The 25,104-nt window shown below is 36.9% G+C and overlaps 2 protein-coding genes and 1 non-coding gene across 4 annotated transcripts; 1 reads left to right on the forward strand and 2 right to left on the reverse strand.

Annotated features, from left to right (window-relative positions):
* The first annotated feature begins 1,503 nt into the window (after positions 1 to 1,503).
* On the forward strand, positions 1,504 to 2,698 carry LOC109237740 (auxin-responsive protein SAUR71). The gene has a single exon (XM_019404094.1). The coding sequence runs from the start codon at positions 1,830 to 1,832 to the stop codon at positions 2,334 to 2,336; it is 507 nt and encodes a 168-aa protein (XP_019259639.1). The 5' UTR covers positions 1,504 to 1,829; the 3' UTR covers positions 2,337 to 2,698.
* A 3,196-nt stretch (positions 2,699 to 5,894) lies between these two features.
* On the reverse strand, positions 5,895 to 5,974 carry TRNAL-UAG. Its single transcript has one exon. It is a non-coding gene; the product is annotated as a tRNA-Leu (tRNA).
* Positions 5,975 to 7,506: 1,532 nt separating this feature from the next.
* Positions 7,507 to 11,547, reverse strand: LOC109237743 (protein ORANGE-LIKE, chloroplastic). 2 transcript variants are annotated; one of them, XM_019404098.1, is made up of 8 exons: positions 11,267 to 11,547; positions 9,973 to 10,090; positions 9,778 to 9,894; positions 9,497 to 9,583; positions 9,276 to 9,352; positions 8,976 to 9,103; positions 8,651 to 8,784; positions 7,507 to 7,920 (listed from the first exon to the last, which is right to left on the reverse strand). In XM_019404098.1, exons 1-8 carry the CDS (start codon positions 11,476 to 11,478, stop codon positions 7,843 to 7,845), a joined length of 951 nt encoding a protein of 316 aa, XP_019259643.1. In that variant the 5' UTR covers positions 11,479 to 11,547; the 3' UTR covers positions 7,507 to 7,842. The 2 variants fall into 2 exon arrangements, with proteins under 2 accessions (XP_019259643.1, XP_019259644.1); XM_019404099.1 differs by having other exon boundaries at positions 11,185 to 11,267.
* Positions 11,548 to 25,104: the final 13,557 nt, after the last annotated feature.

A 25,104-nucleotide genomic window follows, 5' to 3' on the forward strand; every position in this document is an offset into this window, starting at 1 on the left:
ACTTCAGACGAACTATTTTTCGCCGACGATTTTCCGACGACCCATCGGATTCCAACCATGATTCCATCAGCAGCGATGAGAGAAAGAAGAAAACGAGAAAGATCGCTGAAGAAGAAATTGCTAAGTTTTTCGCCGACGATTTTTCGACGACCCATTTGATTCCGACCATGATTCCATCAGCAGCGATGAGAGAAAGAAGAAGAAAACGAGAAATATCGCTGAAGAAGAAATTGCTAAGTTTTTGGCTAAGAAAGCCATGAAACTTGCCAAGAAGTTAAAGTCCCAGAAAATTCCTGTTGACTACTCGGAAGAATGATCGACGGAGTAACTGATGAGAGAATCCATGAGTTCGTATTCATGGAGAAAACTGGCGTTGAAAGAGAGGGTGGAGAAAAATCTGAAAGAATGAGAGAGAAAAATAATACAAAGCGTATTTTATGGCTTAAGGGTAGGAGGTGACCATAAATAGATATTTGGCTATAAAAATCAAAAGGTAGCTATGGAATATAATTTTTTAAAATGGTATTTATTTAAAATAAATAAGGTATCAACCCTTGCTATAGGAGGTAAAAATTCCTAAATTTTATGCCCCGACTATTTTATACAATCAAGTCATTTAAACAGTAATTACATATAATTCTATTTTAATAAGCATTGATTGCTAATATAACACACAATATACGGTAAGTAACCTGCTATAAACAATTAAATTATAACAACAACAACAATAACAACAACAACAACAACAAATCCAGTAGTTTCTCACAAGTGGGGTCCGGAGAGGGTAAGATGTACGCAGCCTTACCCCTATCCCTGGAAGGGCAGAGAGGTTGTTTCCAATAGGCCCTCGGCTAGAGAACGACTGGAAAAAAAAAAGTTAATTGCAACAAGTAGGAATAACAGTAAGATGAAATAAGATTGAATCCAAGAATGCAGTCAAACTCTAGGTAGTAATAGCCATCTATGAATAAACGATATCATACTAACACTAATGCTAGCGAATTGAGTAAGACAAAGAGAAACGCTCGACTACCTACGAACCTTCTACCCTATTCTTTGACCTCTACACCCTCCTGTCTAGGTCCATGTTCTCAGTCAGCTCCAGCTGCGCCATGTCCTGCCCAATAACCTCTCCCCAAGACTTCTTAGGCCTACCTCTACCCCTCCTACTGCCCACCGAAGCTAACCGCCCGCACCTTCTAACTGGGGCTTCTATACTTCTCCTCTTAATATGCCGAATCATCTCAACCTTGCCTCCCGCATTATTAATATAAAAAATGTTTGTATTATCGGTGTATATAATTTAAATCCGTTGTTTATTACTCAAGCGTTGGTTCATTGGTGGGGGACGTTGAATACAAAGAAGTCGTCACCATTTTGCAATATAATACAAACCATATTCTATCTCCTTCAAATTAACAAAGGATGGTTTTGTCTGCGTTGACAATTTCAAGTATTATTCGGGACTGAATCTATTTGGCCAGTGAACAACCTATATGGCCAAAATTTTATCCCTTTCTGAGGCATTATCTGTTTCCCCCATCCTTTTTATGGCCTTTGCTATCTTCATCATTAGTAACACTTCTCCAAATAACCTAAAGGTCAGCTATCTCTCAATAGACTTTTTCCCCTTAGTTTGAATTCTACAAAGGGATGAACAATCCAACTAGGATAAAGATGAGGTCTATGCTCAATTTATCTTATGATAGAGGTTGAAAGTTGAAACCAAAATAGAAATTTTTTCTTCTTCTGTTGTTAAATCCTTTTCTTAATTTGTTTGAAAGTGCAAAGAATATTTGTTAGTTGTTTGTTTGTTATATATAGAGGGAATGAATAGTGAAATGGGAAAGGGAAAAGAGAAGAAGTCCAACTCATCTATACTTCAAAAGTTGGAGAAATATCTATCAATGAATAAATTTAGTGGAGCCATTTTGTCCAAAAGCAAATCATGGCATGGCAGTACAACAAATATTAAGAGTAAAGTAGCTCCAGAGGGCTGTTTTTGGGTGTATGTTGGACCAGAGAAAGAGAGGTTTGTGATAAAGACAAAGTATGCAAACCATCCAATGTTCAAGATGTTGCTAGAAGATGCTGAAAAAGAGTATGGTTATAATTATAGTCAAGGCCCTATTTTGTTACCTTGTGATGTTGATCATTTCTACAAAGTGTTGGCTGAAATTGGCAGAAGCAAAGAGATTCAATCTTCAGGTTGTGGATCATGTAGTCCCTTATTTAGTCCTGGTAGGCGTTTGGGTAATAGCCAAATGGGCAAAGGTTATGGTTCTTATAGGGCTCTTACTCCTCCAAGGTTGGTCAAGCTCAACTCTTTTCATTAGCAGTACCCAAGGGTCTAGCCTATCGAGAAATGAAGTCGGTGAAAACTATAAGAAATCATAATTCAGGTTTAGATAAATATCAGTTGAGGTGCATGCAAGTTGACTCAAAATATATGTTAATAGCCATATTTGTTTAGAAGTCTCTTTTTCTTTGTTTTTAGGTTTTTCTTGGCATGTGGAGTTTGTAAACCGCACTTGTTTGTGAGATACACCTGTGGAGTCAATTATATCCACGGGTTAATAATCAGTTTAATTGTATGTAGTAGCTGAGGCCTAAGGCCAGTGTTTTACTGTTTTGTTTGAAGATATTAAAAGCTGAATGAAGAAATTAAGCAGTTTCTTCACCAACTTAATTAGTTTAATTTGATCTTATAGAAATATTATGGCAGAGATGTTTAATGCTTACATGCAGAAAACTGACAACTCATGAGTCACAACTCACAACTCATGTGCAACAAATAATAAATGGTGTTTGGTTAATTTTCCTTCCTCTTTTTTGTATGTTTAATGTGTCTAGGCAAGTCTTATATATTTTTTTCTTCACTTGTGCATATAGCGAGAAAGTCTTTTTTTGATGGTCTAAAGAAACTGTCCTTAGGCAGATTTCCACTCAATTTAAATTCACCCTACACAGCTATATCAATCAACTGATTCTTGAAATTATCATAATCGCACGCACTCATCAAGCTTAATATAATTACATTCTCAAATCTGCTAAAATCAACCATTGTTCTGCTACGTGTTAATGAAGACATTTATGAGTCAGATTCTTACACCTAGTTTTGATAATATCCCTTTTTTCATAGTAGTCAGATTGTTATTTGTTACGTACTTGTTAATTAGGTGCTTGAAATGCCATGAGCTAGCCACGAGTACTATATAGGAAACAGTCTACTAGTGTTTATTTAAACAGTTTTGGGTGGGATGAGTCAACAGAAATGGCTATATTTGCTACCATATTAATGACAATTGACAACTAAAGGGGGCAAACCGCAAAATTAAGATAGTGAGAGGGCATAGGTGATAACTTTTGAATTTTCATAAACATATATATAAAAGGACTCTCATAATCTCTTGCCCAAACTCAAATTGTCTTTTGGTGGACCAAAAAGATTATGAGACCCATAAGCTTTGAAATAATTAATGCACATAAAAAGGCTAGTAGTATCTGTATTGGGAAAAAATTGAATTTAAATATTGAAGATGACATGTCATGGCACGTGGACCGGTCAAATAGTCAAAGCATGACAAACAGTTAGAAGACACGAGCAACAATAGATGCGGGAGAGAAGATACGAGCTACTATCCAGATGAAACGAGACTCGTACCTGTTCGAGCCATTTAAAGCTCGAAGATCAGAAGGAATTGAAGATATGAATCTGATAGCGTAAAAGAGTCCAAATTCAACATTAAACGCCAAATACGTTAGAGAATTTGTATTTAATAAGAATGATTGAATAACGTTTCTTTTAATGTCATTTACTGCTCGTAATTGCCTCATTAAGACAAAGATATTACACTTTCTCTTAGAATTGACTATAAAAGGAGAAAGTCACAATATTTGTAGGACATGAAATATCATTTCGATTATACTGAAATATACTCTTATTCATTGCTTTATTGTTGTTCACAAAATCTCTTATTTCTTGATTATCAGTAATCCGATTTCTCTATTAAATACTAGCTTTAACCAAATATTCAGTTTTCTGGTTAAACACACTTCACACTATTTAACAAGCTAACAAGAGCATGGAAGAACAAAATAAACTGAGAAACGGACTTGTAATGCAGCAAAAGACGTTTATCTTTCTAAATATGAACAAAATTAGAAGCCGGTACGAGGCAGCAACTATTTGCAAAGTCTGAAACTTTCATATACATGAAGATGAATACATGAAATTTTTGGTGAAGGAGGCCATTTGTGTTGTTCTCAAGATGAGGTTTGAGGCAGCTGCTATTTTGAAGATGGAGTCGTCCTTTTTTCCAGCGTTTCTTGTTATCTGTCCCCTAGCCCTCTCTCGTTGTCCTCTATAAATAGGAGTCACGTTCCTCCTTTCCCCCTCTTTTTGTGAATTGAGTTCGTGAGGATCTTTTGGTGTCGGATCGTGTGTATGTGTGTGATGTGGGTGTGAGTGTGTGAGCATGGGTACAAGACGTGAGTAGCGGAGAAAAATGGGTGATTATTTAGGTAGTTAATTAGGATTAGGAGAAATCTTTTACTCTTTTCAGATTTTTTATATATATATATATTACATAGCTAAAAATATTAGCATATTATTTTGAGACGTAAATATCTTCAAACTATATATTTGTGATTTTTTTTAAAATAGAAATAAAACTTATACTCTAAGAGTGTGAATATTTTTGTGGTAGTTTTTTTTCTAATTGAAATAAAGCCTATTAAGAGCAAGACAAAGGTTTTAAAATATTAAGATTATACCTAAAAGAAATATTTACACTAAATAGTATAGAATTTGGGTGTGGTCAAAAATTAGTTGTTCACAATGATGAGTATTATTTAAAGTTTAAACAAGTATTGCCTTTGTATTTGCTTAAGATATATCATCTTTGATTTTTAGGGATATTAAGAAGAAAAATTGGATACATTATTCTAGGGGTGTCAATGGATATTTAAAAACCGATTAAACCGATCGAACCGTATTGTATCCGAACTGATTTTTAGGTTTCTTTTAATAAAATTTTAGGTTTTTATATAAATATATAATCATACCAATAATCAGAGTAGGTTTTTTATTTTGTGAAAAAAAATAAAAAAATACCGAACCGTACGGAATAAATTTACATGTAAAAAATATATTTATATATTAAGTTTAAAAATAATAAAGCATTAATTTTTTTTTGGCATTAGAATTGTAAAAATGGTTAAAAGCCGACGGGTAATTAAACCCAAAATCCTAATTCCCAAAACTATTATGCTACTCCTATTGAAACTAAATTATTTTCAGCATATTCGCTAGAAAGACACAAGGTATTCCAGCGATTATGAGTAGCAAACTACAATGTATTGAATATGTTTCCTTTCGTATGATTTAAATTTATCTTTTCGAATATTTAATCTTCCATATACTTTATTTTTGAATCCCAACTTGGTTAAAATCTTTTCATTCGTGTGATTTATATTTTCTTTGTCTTTTGCTTAGTTTCTTTTATGCTGTTGTAGAATAGTTGATGGATCTAATACTCTCGCCATTTTGCAAAGTCCTATAAAAGTACGTTGCTATTGCGTTCTATTTCTACTAGTGATTTTTACCTAACATTTAAAAAAAAATACCGAAAATTTACCGAACCGTACCGATGCTGAAGAGAAACCGACATGATTGAGACGGTTTCGAAAAGTCCAATTTTAATTATACATAATAAAATAACCGAAAAATTGATATGGTACTAATTTTATAAAATGACCGACCATACCGTTGACACCCCTGCATTATTCACAATAATCGCTTTATAATATTAAAGATCATACTTCATAACAGTATGGAAAAGAATTAACATTAGAAATCAGGTTTGGGAAACTAAAAAGAAACCACAAAACAATGACAGCTGTGGGATTTGAACCCACGCCCTTTCGGACCAGAGCCTAAATCTGGCGCCTTAGACCACTCGGCCAAACTGTCTTGAGATGGCAAAAGCTTGTCAATTTTAGTTTATAACCAATCGTATGTAACTTAATTTTGGATTAGTTCTTATAGCTATCAAATATGTGAGTGTGTCTCTCTATATATATATGCACATATTTTTGCTAAAAATGCTTCTTCGCTTGCTTGCAGCGTCTCAATTTGAGCTTTCAAAATGAAATGGTATGACTACTTTTTTTTTTTACCTTTCTCTTATAATGTTAGTCAAATTCAAATTGATAAGAAACTCTTTGTTCAGTTTCATTTGAGGATTCACTTGGATGAAAATGTTTAGATTTGAGATGAAATTTCAAATGACATACTTTCAAGTATACCTGTGAATCGGGCCGGGCTGACCCGTTTTTAGCCCGCTTCAACCTGGGTCAGCCGGTTCAGCCCGCTACTGTAGCATATAGGGCGGGCTGGGACGGGTTGGACGGGGAACGGGTTTTAGACGAACACATTTTGGATACCGGTCCCGTTAATGGGTTAAATTTTTATTTTTTTAAAATTTGTGTACCGTTGCTAACAAAATTTAATTAAAAAATTTTAGCACAGCCCGGTCCGGTCCGTTTAAGCTCGAACCCGTACGGGCCCAATAAAACCCGCAAAAACACAACCCGCTAACAGCCCGCTAATTCAGCCCGGAACGATAACCGTACGGGCTGATATTTTTTGTGTACAGCCCGTCCCAGCCCGCCCGTTAAACACCTATACTTTCAAGTGCCATTTGGAGTGAAATATGTATTCTTATATTCAGATTTAGACCAAATATATAGAGTGGCCTAGGTCTTTTAAATTAGACACCTAAACTAATGTTGTATACTAAATATATAGTTTCCCAATTTTAAAAGAAGTCTACTTCAGACTGCATAATTCAAAACTCTTTAGTTTTGATTTCTCAAGTTCACTCTAGCAAGAGTGATATGTCAAGTCAAGACTAATGATAAAGATAGCATCACATGTCCTGTCGTGAGTGTGTTTCCTATTTATCTCATTTTGATGTTAATTGCCCATCTTGACTGATTGGTAACTACTTGGTAATCATGATTTATAAATCCCATTCTATTATTGCGATTCACGTATTCACCCATCGATATAATCGCATCAATGGTAATTTATAAATTGCATTTACTTATTGTGATTATAAAATGCATTACGATTTATAAATCGCAACTAATGATTGTGATTTATAAATCGTAATATGTATCGCATTTACCCATTGTGATTACAAATCACGCATACGGGGCTTGCGATTTATAAATCCCAAATGACGATTTACGATTTATTAACGGATTATTCGGGCGCTCTACTATTCAGGACTGAGCCTTTTTTACTTTGTTGTGTATTGTGTGAGTTGGATATGAATAAGGTTTATTGTGCTGCAGATGTATTTTTGGTTAATTACAGTGATGGAAAGAGGTAGATTACTAACCTTTTTAACCCGTACCACCTTTTACTGAAAGTTTGGATGTAAAATCAGAATTTCCATCAAATTACACATGCTAACAGGATTATTAAAATCCAATTACTGATAAAAAGATGAGAATTTATCATCTTCGTTACCAAAGGCCTGGCCTTGGAGGTTGTGAGTTCGAGTCACCCCAAGAGTAAGAGTAAGGAGGGGAGTTCTTGGAGGGAAGGATGCCGAGTGTCTATTAGAAACAACCTCTCTACCCTAGGGTAGGGGTAAGGTCCCCACTAATGGAAGATTATACCGGGTTGTTGTACCAAAGGCCTGGCCTACTAGGGTGTTTTATATATCAACTACTATGATTTATAACAAAGGAAAAAAGGAAAAAGGAAAAAAAAATGAAGAAAAGGTTTTCTGAATGTAAGTTACAAAATGAAAATTGGCTATATATGTCCTAATCAAATGGATCTATACGAAGGTCGTGTTCACTTGCCATCACCATCCCGGTGCACAGACATGTAGGGCACATCACCTACAAAATAATGACAACAATAATATGAAACAAAATACATTAGCATTTATGTTGTTCGGACTCTCCAAAAATGTTGCTAGGTTCGTGTCGGATCCTCCAAAAGTAGTGCATTTTTGGAGGAGCCAACATGGGTGTGGCAGCAGTCGTGGAAAGTCCGCGCAACATAAATTAGCATATGTGTAGGATAAGGCAAAGTAGTAAAATACATGATGAGAGATGCATGAGGCCATTAACACTACAATAAAAACACGCATTTGTGACAGAATGTTAATGACGGAACAATTATGTCATAGAATTTTGATGTATTTACGACAACATTATGATGAAAGTCAAAAACGGCAGCTCGGTGCACTAAGCTTTCGTTATGCGCGGGATTCGGGGAAGGGTTGGACCGCCAGAGTCTATTATATGCGGCCTTACCCTACATTTATGTAAGAGACTATTTCCACGGCTCGAACTCGTGACCTCCTGATCACATGGCAACAACTTTACCAGTTACGCCAAGGCTCCCCTTCATAAATGTGGATAACTATGATGGTTTTATTCTTCCGTCACAAGATTTTTGCGACGCTCGAATTTGTGACGAATTCTTCCGTGATATATTATTTTTTCTTGTAGTGTAAGGATGATACGAAGAATATATTTGTGAATTGTAAACCGAAAAATCAGTACATTGATATCCTAAGATGACTGTTAACTGCATGAAGTTAGCGATGATCATGTTTCATACCTTTCCTGTCCCAGAGCAGTTTGCACATCTTTTAAGAGATGGTGCGCGCAACGGTTGATAAGAACCATTCACTGAAATAGGTTCGGTATAAAGGCATTTACCGCTTGCTGAACAGCGTGCGCATGCCAAGTATCCTACCAAAAGATCACGAAAGGATATTATCGTCACTTTTGACAATAATCTAGTACACCATGAACAAAGGAAAACGAAAAATCATTGTAAAATAAGGTTATGATAACAAAGCTATCTCTACAAAGAGATAAGTCATCTCAAGAATTTACGAGTCTAAACATTGTGTTATACGGATTACGTCAGATGAACATACCACTTCCATGGCAATATTTGCACAGTTTCTTCTCTTGTTGGACTACATTGTTAGCTTCTATTAGCATGAGCGCTGAGATGACTCCCACTGCCCCACCTGAAAAAGATGCTACTATGGGGTCTACCTGGCTGAAAATAATTGAAAAAGAAGTCGACATCAAAAGTTCAACGATGTAAATGGTCTTCTATTTTATTTTTGTCACATTCCCTTGTTTTATCCACCTTTTCTTGGAAAGTAAAGACCACGCGGTAAACAACTTTGCACAATTCGAAAATGAATTTCAGGTTTTAGTCTCCATACCTCAATTGCATAGGCAAATGCAAGTTTCGTATAAAATCTTCATATGAGGTGCCTCCTATACCTAATCTCAGCTCAAGCTGCCATGTCAAAGAGGCTCAGTAGTCCGAAGACTTTGTAACTTAAGAATAAGCAAGTGAAATAACACCATAATCCAGGTATGCATAATTCAGCAGTAGAATAAGAAGTAAAGGTGGAAAAACAAACTGAGTTCAGGAGCTTACTATTGGGGCAAGGAATCCGCCAAAGACCATAATCCCAGCTATGAATGAAAAGCTTGTTAGATAAAGCTGCTTTAGTGTCTTTGGAGTCTGATACAAACAACGAATGCACCAGGTTACTGCTATAAGGAGTAAATTTAAGTCACTAAGTTAAAGGAAGAGGTACACACGTTACTAATTCAGACACCAATTATAAAGAAAGATTGCTAATTATAACAAACCAATATGTACCAACTGAAGTCCTGGTGTACTTCAATTGTTTACTAGAGCAGTCGGCAAATTACCATGTTAGGAATAAATGGTATTGTTGATGGGATATCTGGCATCTCATTTTCATCTTCACCAGTCTTACGTCTAGTGTTCGATGTCTTTAACCTTTGTTGTATTCTTAGCCTGCGTACCTGAAAATTATTCCGAAATTTAAGATGCCATTTGACAGTACAACATAATAAGTAACATTAGAACTTGAGAAAACTCACTTCTTCCATGAGGAGGAAGATTTTGTTGCGCCTGCTCCTTATGTTATCTTGGATTTCTTGAAACTGCATCTTACCAAAATCTTGAACAGTCTCTGGTCCTTCAATGATGCAGAAATTACTATAACAAACAAGGACCAACATTAGTGAATTTCAAAAGAATGCAAACTCATAGATTAAGTCCGAAAACAGCAATCAATATAACATCAATCAACAACTTCTCAATCTTAAAGTAGTTGGTGTTAGCTATATGAATCATGTGTATCCATTCCGCTCCGCTCTATTTAGGTCAAACATCCAAATGTAGTTCAGTATTCCAAGAATTCATCAACAGTTAGAAACTATATTTTTGCTGCCCTTCAACCTATAACAACCCGACTAGAGACATGCTACGCTTTATAAAGTTCATATACATCCGACTTATGATCCAAAACCATCATTCTAAAAATTATTATTTGTAGCAAAATATTTCATAATGATCTATTTCACACACTAACTTTAACTATCAGAACTTCGAGTAAAGCAATGTCATTCGAAAATGTGAATAATTGGACCTTGGCGACCATATAAGGAGACCAATCCCACATCCATCCTACAACCGACATGGGACAACTTAACACCCCCAAGCCCGGGCGAGCCTGGACAACATAATATCGGTGCCCAACGTTAGTGTATAAACTAAGAATTGGGATGCGTCTGACTCTAATACCATGTAAAAAACTGAGATTTGTTCAACCAAAATCTCTTTGTTTTCTTCAGAAAAAGGTAAAAATTCCTGGAAATCAGATCTCCAATATATAAGAAGCAAAAAGGATGTTAACCAGATGCTAAAGTTACAAACTTTTTAACATATATACAGTTTCAATATCAATATTTCAGCCATATACAATGGACATATTAAACTGTCAGAGAAATCTAACACACAATTTCCCAATTTCTAAAGCTAAAGCTACCAAACTACAACAACAAAATAAGCAGTATATTCCCACAAGTGGGGTCTGGGAGGGTAGTATGTATGCAGTCCTTAGCCCTACCTTGTGAAGTTAGAGATACTATTTCCGAAATTCCGGAATAAAACTACCAACTGAACAAACTAAAAATAACCCAATAGCTCACAACTAAGATAATCAATAACGACAATTCAGCACTAAAATACCAAAATCAAAATAAAGGTAAGAAATTGGAGAATTAAATAAAGAAATATAATAACCCAACCTTGGATAATTATTATCACCAGAAGATTGAACAGAATCAGGACCATTTTGGAGAATTAAATAAAGAAATATAATAACCCAACCTTGGATAATTATTATCACCAGAAGATTGAACAGAATCAGAACCATCCTTAGATGTAGAAGAACAAACTAACTGAGTTCTTGATTTGCAGTTGAAGAAAGAGAAGTTCTTTGGATTTGAACTTAAAGTGGAACTAAAACAAACAAGGGTCTTTGAGGAATCAAGATTAGAAGTATGGATTAATGGATGAAAGCAAAAAAAGATAGAACCCATCTTTCCTTTTTTGGTAGGAAATGAATGAATAGTATGGGGAGTGAAGATTGAAAACAAAAAAAGAGAAGATGGGTATATATATATAGAGAGAGAGTTTTCTGTAAGGCGAATAAGTTTGATTTCTTTCTTTAACAAATATAGAGAAGAAGAATTTGCTATTACTATGATTTCTACAAAGGAAATTGCACTTGAAATGAACGTCGAACCCGAATTTCGTAAGAAACGTGTAATATATGGGAAGTAACAATTTGATGCAAATGTTGATAATGAAATCTCAAAATCTTTCGAATAGTCATTTAGAGTTGATACATTTATACATAATAAACAAGGCTATTTTTTCACTTCAAAATAGATTTAAACAATTCGAAGCATATGAAAATATTTTTTGTGGCTGTAAAAACTAAGATCACTAGATGTTGGAAATTTAAAAAAATATTGACTTAATCTTGAATGTTCCTTAAAACAAAAATAATCAATTTGATATTGATGGTTTAGATTTATTTTATGAATTAAAAGTATTAAGGAAAATAGTACAATTAGAAGATAACAGTTTAATTGATACACTTTATCAAATAAAAGATTCAATTATTTTTCAAATGCCTAAATTGCTTATGGAATAATGTTCATAACTCATGTTATCGTTGCTTCAGCGGAAAGAAATTTTCAAAATTAAAATTGATAAAATCTTACCTAAGAACAATAATGTCACAAGAAAGGTTAAATGGATTAGCTATATTGTAAATTGAGAAATACTTATTCGGAGTTATCGATTGTAAGAAAAGTATTAATAACTTTGTATTGAAGAAAAGCTAAAAAAAATAGACTTCAAATAAATAATAATAAAAATTTAAAAAGTTAAGGCCCCTCATAGTCTATCGGAAACAGCCTCTCTGCCCTATCGGGGTAGGGGTAAGGTCTGCGTACACATTATCCTCCCCAGACCCCACTTAGTGGATTTTACTGGATCGTTGTTGTTAAGGCCCCTCATAAAGTTTGGCTTTAGGCCACAAAATTCGTCGGGCCGCCCCTGACTGAGAATCAAAGATGGCAAAGAGGATGAGGCCAAACTCCAAAATCCTCAACTAAGCCAACTTGCTGAATATTGACGACACTTAGGCAGTTACTTTCCCTTTTGGGAGTAAGGTCTCATTTGTTTTGCACTTAATGGAGGTCTGAATCTTAATTATTCAGATCTCAAATATTAAGTGCGTTTGTTTTTAAAGTCTGAATCTTAATTATTTAGATCTTAATTATTAAGTGTGTTTGTTTTTTTTACTTCACAACCACTTAATGGGTCTGAATAGGTCTGTATGATTAAGATCTATAACAACGACTTAATTTCATTAAGATGCTATCACATATTCATTATTAACTGCCGCCACCGCCTACCATTATCAACTACCACCATGCCGCCACCACCACCACCCCCACCATCATCCTCAATCATAGCCGCCACCATTATCAACCATTACCACCCACTATCTCCACCACTCCGACCACCATCATTCTCACCCACAATCAACATTCATCCACCTCAACTACCACAACCGACCACCCCATCACCATCAACAACCACAGCTGGTACTGCCCATCTTATAACCTACCACCACCCACCCACCATCTTCCTCGGTCACAACCATTACCACCACCCGCCATTATTAACTATCACCACCCACCACCACCATCCCCAATCATAATCGCCACCACTACCAATCACTACTAGCTACTAGCATGAATCACCATCATCAACCAAAACTACTACCAACCACTGCCTCTAGTCGACTTTCACCCGTTAGCCATCACCACCAACAACTATCATATTTTAAAAAACTATATATTTTATTGATAGAATATTAGATTAGTTTATTTGAATTTTATGTTTATTAATTTTCAAATAAAGATAAATTTTATACATTCAGATGTTAAAAATCAAACAATCTTAATTATTTCTATCCAGATCTTAATACACATCTTAATATATTCAGATTCAGATGTCTTAATCTTAATACACATCTTGATATTCAGATGTGTATTCAGATTCAGACGTCTTAATCTTAAAAAAAACAAATAAGGCCTAACTATAGTAAAAGGTGAGATGGATAGTATCCTAAAGGGTTAGGCGGGATCGATTCCTCTCGTCAGTAGCCTCCTTAGTCAGAGCTTATCGTGCTGGGCTTGCCTAGTGCGGTTTATATTTCTTGTGTGGATTATGAGCTATTACACAGTGAGTAAGTTACTTAGTGTGCACTCAAAGGATAGCAGCTGCGGGTCCCTTAAAATTTTCTCAAAAAATTAGATTTAAAGTGAGAACGTAAGTTTATGGTTCTGAACTTCTAGTTCGTCTTAATTGCTAGTTTGCGATTAGAATTTTTTTATGGAACTTTTATATATTATAATATAGCAGCCTAAACAAAAAATTAACCGACAAATATAAATAGTGTATATGTATGTTAGTTAGCGGATGTAGATATTTTTTACCGTATAAGCCAATGTGGAACATTATCTTTTATACGTATGTAATAGATTTTCTAATACAAATATTGAATATCGAATATAAGATGATTATACAAAAACAAACTATAGTAATTACCCACTAACTAGGTTTGTAGAGTTGTCTACAAGTTAAAGTATTTAACTTCTAAATGTTGTTAGCACAAAATAAATTATAATATCACTGTATCTGAAAAAATTTAAATGTACCTAACTGCCCGTAACAAGTGAAAATGATAACTGAAATATTTTTTTAAAAATAAATAAAGAACTGAAAATAAGGTGAATAACATGTTATAATATGTTAAATTAAATAAGAGCTACTTTCATTAATAGCACGCTATTAAAAATATAATATAAAAGATTAGCATTAATCAATGATTAACAAATATGGCAGTAAAATATTTATACATATAGCAGATTTAATTCAATTCAAATCAGCAAGAATCAAGCTGTTTAAAAAGACAATCCTAGTATTTAATATATTTCCCTAATTTTTTTCTCTCNAGAAACCAATCCATTCCATAATAGATTTTTCCTTTCCATACATGGACCTTTTTATATAATATAATGTAGCAAATTATACATCTTTATATTTTAATAAAATAAAATACATATATTTACAAAAAAAATAATAATGTATGTTTGTGGTGTATATACATTATAAATCATATATTTTTTTATGAAAAATCATATATATATATATATATATATACATATATATATATATATATGTTGTTTATATATGTCTTTATATTTAATTATATATCATCGATCCATTCCATAATAATTTTTTTCCTTTTTACACATAGACCTTTTTATTCAACTTAATCCTAGCAAAATTATATATCTGTATATTCCAATGGAATAAAATACATATATTTCGCGAAAAAAATGTAATGTATGCTTATGGTATATTATAAATCATGTATTTTTTTTAGGAAAAATTATGTATATATGCATATGTTATGTATACACTTATTTATATTTAAAGAGATATTATAAATATGCCATTTATATTTTGCACTAATATAACATGCATATTTGTTCAAATTATCCGTATATAAATAGTATATGTGAAATATTTTTTTTCTTACTATATACTATTAGTGGCATATTAATATTTTAGATTAAATTTTATGTAAGGTATATGCTAGCAATATACTTTGAATAATATCAATATAATAATGTAGCATGATGTATATATAAGTTATATATGTGGTGTATATATTTACACCGTAAATTATAAAAATATAATATACTTGAAATATGTTAAATGTATATTTTTAGTTAAAATAAATTATACAGGAAAAAGTTTAAAACTCAAAAAAGAAAGAAATACTAAATTCTCATTGTGTATAGAGAATTATTTTTGAGATATTCTTCTTTCAGAATCTTTGATATACTAGTCTTAGAGTACGCGCTTTGCGCGTGTACTTTGTCGAGTAAAAATAAATCCATTTTATTAGTGTTTGGCCAAGCTTTAAAAAACTGCTTCTAAGTTTATTCTCAAAAGTGCTTCTCAAAAAAGTGCTTTTGGAGAGAAACTACTTTTTTCTGCTTCTCTAAAACTGTTTCTGCTTCTTATCAAAAGCACTTTTTTTCCTTCCAAAAGCTTGGTCAAACACCTCAATTTTTGGCCAAACGTGATTTTGGCCCAAAAAAAACACTTTTGGCCAAAAAGAAGCTTGATAAAAAAAAAGCTTGACCAAACAGGCTATAAGATGAAAAAAATTAAATAAAGAACTCTAAATGTAATGGAACTAAGAATTATAATCGGTTCGAGGATCCACGGGGAAAAGAAGTTGTCTTTTTTAATTTGAAAGATTACAAAGGATCATTTTGTTGTAGTTACGTCATTGCAATAAGGAAAGAATATATAAGTAGAATATTACTCGATTTAAATTTCTAAATTTTAGGAAATCATATATAATTCAAACAAGGAAAGAATTAATAACTAATATTTTAGTCGATTTTAAAGTCCTAAATATTAGAAAATTTATTAAAGTACAAATTTTGCCAATGTAAAATTATTTTTTACAGGGTAAAAACGACGAACGACATTTCGCTAAGGGCCTTCGTGCTTTTAATATAGTATAGATTTGTGTAAGTGTTATTTACGGAAGAGAAAAAAGAAGTTATAGAAGAGTGAGGGAAAAGGAAATGTAGTAAAAAGTGTATTAATATAAAGGGATCCCTTAGTTAATGGAGTTATCAAAATGAAAGTGCTAAAAAAGTAAAAAAAAAAAAGTGCTGTTTTTGGAGACAAAGTCTACTATCATTTATGATAATAATTTTTAAAAAGGGACCAAGCATGTAAAAAAATAATGTAAATATTCTTTAGACGATTATTCGTGTGATTTACCATTCCGTAATCTAAGCCCCATGTTCCAAATTAGTGTTCAATTTGCACTTCTAATAACAATTCCCGGTCAAAAAATATTGATCACTCAGAAAAACTTAATTTGTATACTTTGTCCCATTTCCAACTTTATAGGACATTCTTTTTGCTCATCCTCAATATTTGTGTTTACCCTTAAAATCGGATAACAATTAAACTTATAAGTGGTTTTAAGGATATGTGATTCACTTGGCACAAACTGATAAATATAAGAATTAATGATAGAAATTATAGTAAAAATAAAGCAAACCAATGTGATGAACAATTATAGCCTTCGAGCAGATTACCCTCGAACCAACTAAACAAGCTATTGAAAGTGTGAACTGAACAACAGAGCTCGCAAGAGATAAAAATGTGATATATTGCTTTGATATGCGTGAATCTAAGATGATTACAAATGGTTAAGACCCTCTTTATATAGTAGAGGAATCCTATTTACGGTATAATTCTAATTACAGAAGAAAATCCTATGATTAGCTAAACAACCGCCCTTGATTTGATTTGTTCTGAGATTTCCGCCATTATCTTATCCAGTCACGGATATCTCGTCTTTCCGTTATCATGCTATCTTTGGTCTTGCTCGATGTCTATCCCGTTCGATCTCGACAGGTACCTCGAACCCCGAACTCGGTACCTTATCCTCGTATCTTGGTCTGATATGCTATGGGACTGATCCTCGATCCATCCCCCTAGTCTTGGTTAATCAGTAAAATCGGGTGGGCCCGGTATTAACCGTATACAGATAGTCACCTCGTTTTTGGAATGTAAGCATTGTGATGCAAGTGACAGAGGTAACCGAAACGTCCCATTGGCTCAATTTCCCAGGCATTTAAGGCGCGTCAGTTGCCGGTCGGCCACTAGCAACTTTGAACCGTCGTCGTGAAACCCATAAATAGGCCTTTTTTCCACTCTTTCAAACTTTACTTTTAATTTCTTCTGCTCTAATCTTCAAAGATCTTTGCATCCTTCAAGTTCTTCTTCTGCAAATCCTCAAGTTTCATCGCTAGCCTCTTCTTAAAACGCCAGATATCCTAATCCATGTCCTTCCTCGTTCTCAAAAGTGGCCAAGACCTCTAAAACTGTCCCTCACAAAGAAACCGCCTCTTCATCAAAGTCTGATGGCGCCGCCGCTGCGCGGAACATCCCCTTGCGGACTTCGTTCTGACGAAGTGTGCCACTGCTGCTGATTTCAAGGTAGAGAACACACCCTCGACACCGGGCCGATGTGAACCCATGTCGAGGTACATGTGTACGATTACCGAAGGTCTCTTCGAGAAGGTGAAAGAGGAGTGCAACTGGGTAGGCAAGGATGTAGTAGTGTCTAGCCCCGAAGAATCCATCACTATTTACAAGGAGGGGTATCTAAATGTCTATACCTACCCCTTCACGATAAGTCCCTTGGACCCTATCATCATGCTTTTACAAGAGGTATGATGTCACTCTGGGCCAAATCCACACATCGTTTTGGAGGATCGTGATCCTCCTCCGGTTCTTTGTAAGCAAGATCGAGGGGCATCCTTTTTACCCTCGATCACCTCATGCGCCTCTACGGCCCCCGGCTTTATCGAGAAGGCATGATCAAACTTTATCGCCGAGCCACCAAACCCCCATTCTCGAGCATAGACGAGACTCGAGACCTAGGTTTGATGGGCAGGTTTGACCGAATAAATACTTCGGATCTAATCCCCACCGAAGATATGCCGTTCCCTGAATAATGGAACATGAAACGTAAGTACTCCTTAGCCTTTTGAATATCTATTTTTGCCGTTCTGCTTTCTTGTCTTCCCCTCATCTAAGTTTTTTGTGTTGCAGCCAAGGTTGTTGTGCCGGAAGTGATCCCCGACCTGAGGCAATGGGTCGGGGAATTGGTGTCACAAAAAACTTATTCCGAGCGTGCTTGGATGGAGTTATCAAGGGGCCAATGGGAGGCTCGTAAACATGGTAATTTTTTTTAGAAAGGTTTCATTCGGACTTTGTTATTGTACTTACTCATCTTTTTTATTTTGTAGGCCTCGGGAAGGACGTGCCGATGAGGCCCCCCTCGGCTGAAGAAGAGGCACTTCTTCCCTACCTACCCCGAAGTAGGGCAAATAAAAGAAAAGAAAGGAGGCTCCGAGTTCTCCAGGCCCGGAGAAGAAAAAGCCGTCCAGGAGCCCTGTAAACCTAAGGGGAATATCATCCACGTATCACTGGAGTCCGTCCAACAGGTAATGGACGAGACCGAAGACGAAGATGATGAAGAAGAAAGATCTTGATTGGTGACTCGTGTGTGAGTTGGCACCGAGGTTCAAAGAACCATTGGGGAGGCAGGAGCCGAAGCTGCTTTGCCCCGACCTGATGAGCTCGAACCGGAAAGAGCCGAAGCTGTCTCGCCTTAAGGTGGGGAGGCCACCGAGGAGGTGGTCGAGGCCGGTGCAGAAACCACGCCCGATGCTTCCCGTGACGAAGGCGTATCCCCAAAAGATTCACTTGGGGAAATGGAGATTGGAGATTTCTCCTCATTGCCTTCGTTCTCTGATACGACAATTAAGGACGCTCAGGCGATCGAGGCTCGTACCGGCGAAGAGGTCCACGGAGAAGAAGACCTTTTCGGCGGCTATTTTACTAAAGTGGAAGATGTCGCTGGTCTGGCTGACTTGAACATACTGAGGAAGAGCGCTTCCTCGAGCTTTAAACTGACCAACCAATTCCCGGCCGAGCGTCGACCCTGACCGCAAGCGGCCTCTTATCATCTTGATCCCGGAAGATACTCAAGTTTTCTCTACCACCGTAGGGGTGGCTATCTATCTTCGATGCTTGGTCACTGAGGAGGACCAAGCCAAAATGGATGTAGTGGATGTTGCCTGCTTGTTCAACAAGGACCAGCATACTCTATATCCAATTTAGCCAATTTGACCAAGGAGCTCGAGGTTGCTAGATCTGAAGCGGCCGCGACAAATACTAAGGCCCAGGCTACTGCGGCTCAATACAAATCGATGCCGAAGCCATCCTCGAGCAGGCTAAGGGCATAGTAGATCATTCGAAGTGGCAGGCTCGAAGGGAGGCTCTCGAGGGGGCCTTGCTCAAAGTCTCGACATATCTGCTGAACTCGAGATCGCCAAGGATAAGGAAGCAAAGGCTCGGAAGTTAGCATTTCCCGATGAAGATTCCGAGGATGCGAGCGGATCTGGTGGAGAAGACTCTGAGGGAGAAGAAACTGCTCCCGAAGAAGACTAGGCCTTTAGTAGTGTTTCTTTTAAGGCCGTTTTGGCCTTTGTAAAGAGTTCAGATCGGGCCATGCTGCCCTTGTAAATGATTTTTGATATACAAAAGATATTTTTTTTCCCTTTCTGTCTTGTCTTTACTTCATTTTTATTTTATTTATGTCTTATGAAATTGCATTCATAGGTTCGAGGCTTAGGCAATTTGGGCAGAAACCGAACTAGTTTCGAGTGAGTGCTTGCTCGAACTCGAAGTAGGGTAACCCTTAGGTTTTAATTGAGTGAAGATGATCCCTCGAACTCAAAACAAAGGATGGCCCTTAGGCTTTTGTATTAGGCTGATGTGGCCTTTGTAAAAAGATAGGCTTTTTCCCCTTTTCGGCTTAAAAAGTTTATTGTTACTTGTACAAAATTTGTTATGCCTTAGCACGAAATAAGGAATTGTTCGAGAGTTCGAACAATTTTGTATCCATTAGGGTTTTCGAGGCTTGATATTATCGAATCCATTTTGTAATGTTTTGTAATGCCTTAGCACGAAATAAGGAATTTGTTCGAAAGTGCGAACAATTTTGTACCCATTAGGGTTCTCGAGGGCGAAGCCCTTTATAATTTTGCCGAGGGTAACCTTTTTGACCGATTTATGAGAATATTCGAAGGCATGTTTTTTCACGGAATTTGGACGTCTCCGAACCGTGTTAACTTGGCCGTAGACTTTTTCATTTGAGACTTGCCTCTTGGGTTTGTTTTGCTGTTAAACTTCAAGCTTGTTCGAAGTGTTAGTCCCCAAGTCGGGTGGTCGTGGCCTATAAAAATTGAGAGTTGCCTTTTTAAGGTCTTATGATCTCGAGGCTTTAATAATTCGATCTCGTCTATTTTTCGGATGGCAGTCCCTGAGTGTGGGGTTGATTGTTCAAACTTCAGTTGTGGTTGGCCTTTAAGCCTGTTTATAAAATAGATCAAGAGTATGAAATTGTAAAGTAAAATTTCTCTAAGGCACGAGATATTTGGCAAGGACAAAATACTTCTCTTATTAGATGATTATACATGCATACATATTTGATGTCAGGGCTCGAGCAACCTATATAGACACGGCTCAGTCGACCGTTTGGCCCTTACAAAATTTACCTATCGAGACCCTGCTGTCACGAAGTAATTTCCTTGCAACAAAGTTGTCATTCGAGGGTAAAGCCCCCAGTATTCGAGGTTGATTGTAAAGAAGCCTCGAATACTGTTGACTCGTTCTAAGTTAGCACGTTCAATGGTTGCCTCAATAAAAACCTTATCGGAAAACCCTTTTGGGACAAAACCGGTCTAAGGGAAAAAGAGCGCAACGCGTGCTTTCGGCCCTAAAATCTTCGCGTTGAGGAGTCCATTGTCATTTCTGATCGAACACCTGCAGGAGTTAGTTTAAAATATAAATGAAAAAGGAGTAGGTTGTACCTTAGCAGTAATATCGTTTTAGGTGCGATATGTTCCAATTGTTCGCCTCTCATTGTACCGAGCTTGTAGGACCCTTTTCCGGTAATTTCGAGAACCTGGTACGGTCCTTCCCAGTTTGGACCCAGCTTTCCTTCATTTTGATTTCGAGTGTTGAGGGTGACCTTTCTTAGCACCAAGTCCCCGATGTTAAAATGTCGAAGATTGGTTCTTCGATTGTAATACCTTCCGATCCAGTTTTTTTGAGCGGTCAATCGGACGAGGGCAACTTCGCGTCTTTCATCTAACAATTCTAAGCTCGTATTCATGGCCTTGTTATTTGACTTTTCTGTTGTATATCAAAATCTGATGTTGGGTTCTCTGACTTCGACCAGGATTAGAGCTTCGGCACCGTAAACTATTGAGAACGATGTTGCTCGGGTGCTGGATTTTGACGTTGTGCGGTACACCCATAGAACCTCGGGCAGTATCTCTCTCCATTTCCCTTTGGCGTCAGTCAATATCTTCTTCAAGTTCTGAATGATGGTTTTAGTGGTCGATTCGGCTTGTCTGTTCCTGCTAGAATGATAAGGCGTTGATAGGATTCTTTTGATCTTCTGATCCTCGAGGAACTTAGTTACTTTGCTGCCGATGATTTTTTTCCATTATCACATACGATCTCGGAGGGCATCCCGAATCGACATATGATGTGATCCCAGATGATTTATATGACTTCTTTTTCTCTAACCTTCTCGAAAGCTTGTGCTTCGACTCGTTTAGAAAAATAATCAGTCATAAATAAAATGAACCTTAATAGGGGCCGATGGAAGAGGGTCGACGATGTCCATTCCCCATTTCATGAACGGCCATGGGGATAAGACCGAATGCAGCTTCTCTCTGGGCTGGTGAATCATTGGAGCATATCTTTGGCATTGGTCGCATTTTCGAACGAACTTCTTTACATCTTTCTCCATATTGGTACAGTAGTATCCTGCCCTGATTACTTTGTGGACCAATGATTCGGCACCGGAATGATTTCCACAAGTGCCTTCGTGAACTTCCCGTAGGACATAATCAATGTCTGCTGGTCCCAAACATATTGCCAAGGGTCCATCGAGTGTCCCCCTAAGCAACGTTCCGTCTTCGGTCAAAGTGAATCGTGTTGCCTTTGTGCGCAGAGCTATCGACTCCTTTGGATCCGATGAGAGCTTTCATTCTTTAAGTACTCTATGTACTTGTTTCTCCAATCCCAAGTCAAACTTGTAGAGTTTATTTCGGTGTGGCCTTCTTCGATTACTGACCTCGAGAGTTGTACGACAGTACCCGAGTTAAGTTCGTCATCCTCGACTGATGATACCAAGTTTGCAAGGGCATCGGCCTCGCTGTTCTGTTCCCGAGGTATATGTTGCAATGTCCATTCTTTAAATCGATGCAAGATTTGAGGCTTGATGGTCGTTTGGGGTTGATATTTGATATCATACCCGTTGATCTCTACGGCCCATTTGGCCACTTGACCCGAAAGTTCGGGTTTGTGCAGAATGTTGCGAAGGGTCACTGGAAAATGGTTTTAATTTCCTAGAGGCGCTTATTAAAGCAAGCGCTAATTTTCTAAGTATGGGTATTGGGTCTCGACCTCACCTAAGGTCCGACTAACATAGTAAATATGGAATTGCGTACCTTGCTCTTCTCGAACTAGGACCCCGCTTACTGCTATTTTCAAAACTGCTAAGTATAAGTAGAGTCGCACGTCTGCTTTTGGGGTGTGAAGCAATGGCGGGCTCGACAGGTATCATTTTAGTTCTTTCAAGGCCTGCTGACATTCCGGGGTCCATGCAAAATTGTTCTTCTTCCTGAGCAGTTAGAAGAATCGATGACTCTGGTCTGTGGACCTCGAAATGAATTGCCCCAGGGCGGCTATGAGCCTGGTTAGCCTCTGCACGGCCCTTACATTATCTATGACCTTGATATCCTCGATAACTTTGATTTTATCGGGGTTGATCTCGATCCCCCGATTGGACACTGATCACGCTCAACTGAGTCTCGCAAAAGACTACGCAGGCGTTGCAAATATAATCTGAGTATTTATGCCTAGAATCGAACCACAGAGAATTAACCTATCAATTACTATTGTCAGATTTACTAAATTCACACAATCTGTTTCCCCAAACTTTTTGATTCACAATGGTTACTGAAAGTAATCAACAGCTGAAAATTAACTAAACTTGATGTGTAAACAATTGGAATAAGGTCTAAGGCAATGGTTTCCCCCGTTGGTAATTTCCTTGGTTGTATATGTCTTATAACTATGATTTAGTTGTCTCTATCAATCATGAACGCTCAAGCTATCATAAATCTTTCTCAAGCAATTATAATAATTTACTAGACGCGCGCTCTCAAGCTACGCTAGCTAGATTCTCAATATGGTTCACTTAGATTGCACCCGAGGTATCGTTATCTCTAATCCAACCTCTAAACCCTCGGTTATGACTCTCGTCTATACTCCGGGAGTGATGTTGTTCATACAATCACCTAAATATGCACTCTTTCTCAAGTAGATACATAATAAATAGGAATGGATAATTGAGGGCCCTTTCAACTAACCACAATCAAAACATAGATGAACAAATAGAGATTAACAACCAAATCCAACTATATTAATAAAACAACCAAGTCATCCCCAACGGGTTCCACCAAAACCTTAGATTAAGGTATTTAGCTACTCATAACAATGGAGGAATAAACTACTAGAAGATTCATAATCAAAGATTGCAAGAAAAATAAAACAGAATAAGAATAATGATGTTTTGGGCGATCTCTCACACTTTTTTCTCTTCCCAAAGTACTCTCTAAAACAAATCTGACCTAATGTGGCCGAATTCCTACTTTTTATAAGGGTTTTACACCAAGTTTTCCCGACTTGACACTTTCGTCCCTGGCATTTTCGCGTTCTGCCGCGATCCTATCGCGGTTACGCCAGGACCGCGGCCAAATAGGTCCTTTGAATCTGCAGGTCTGCTCTACCGCGGTCCTACCGAGGTTACGGTCTGACCGCGGCAGGCCAAGTTCAGCTCTGCTTTTGTCTCTTTACTTGGTGCATTTCGTGGGCATTGTTTGATTGGCCTCCTTTTCTCCGTAATTGATCCCAAACTTGCTCCATCGACTTCTTTCGTTGGATATAGCCTGCAAAGCATGAAAAACACTAATCAGAGCATTTGGTTATCACTTTTTACTACAAAGCTATACAAAAATGTGGTTCTTTAGGGTCCAATTATAGTCTAATTCACCTATTATCAACACCCCACACTTAAATCTTTGCTCGTCCTCGAGCAAGTTGAACCACACTTCTAGGCCTATTCGTTAGATGCATTACCCTTTTTATGTCACACCTGCTATTATGAAAGAACAACCTAAGCAGTGCAACAGCCACACCTCAGATGAAGACTCTAATGCCATGCCACACTCATGCTTACTTTATGTACTCTAACAGAAGTGAAGACTTGCTTTTTCTTCTTGAGTTAAATGCCCTCACATCACATTTTTGAGAGAAGTTCCACACACATGAAATCAAACAACAAGGAACTGTAGATAGAAAGAATTCACTCACTCTCAGCAAAGAACATTCATATGCCACACAGATACACCATAAGCTTGCCCTTAGTGTAATACTCTACTAATCGAGTTGCTCAGTCTAAGATCAATAGGGCTTCATTTGGTTGTAATGTAGGCTACGGGACGGGTAGGATACATTTAGATATGAAAGTGACTACACCTCCCTAAGCACTTTAATACATACATTTTATCAATTAAACCTCATCCTTATGTCACCCCAAAATTCCACCTTCTCATCAGTGTAATTACCCCATTCTTCTTTAAGCACACTTGCATCAAGAGCCACCACTTGTCTAGGTATTATTATATATACATCTATTTTTTTCAATTCAAGTGGCTCTTCTTTTTCAAAACAGTGCACCTTTCTCCTTATTCAACTAGTTCCACTCGAAAGCCAAACCGGCCACCCCACACTTTAACTTTTACAAGGTTCATAACAATTCAAGTGCTCATGAGAGGTGAAAAGGTTCAAATAGATGGTTAATTCAAACCAATGGGTAAGGCTTGTAA

Source organism: Nicotiana attenuata, unplaced genomic scaffold (genome assembly GCF_001879085.1).
Source record: "Nicotiana attenuata strain UT unplaced genomic scaffold, NIATTr2, whole genome shotgun sequence".
Lineage (NCBI taxonomy): Eukaryota > Viridiplantae > Streptophyta > Magnoliopsida > Solanales > Solanaceae > Nicotiana > Nicotiana attenuata.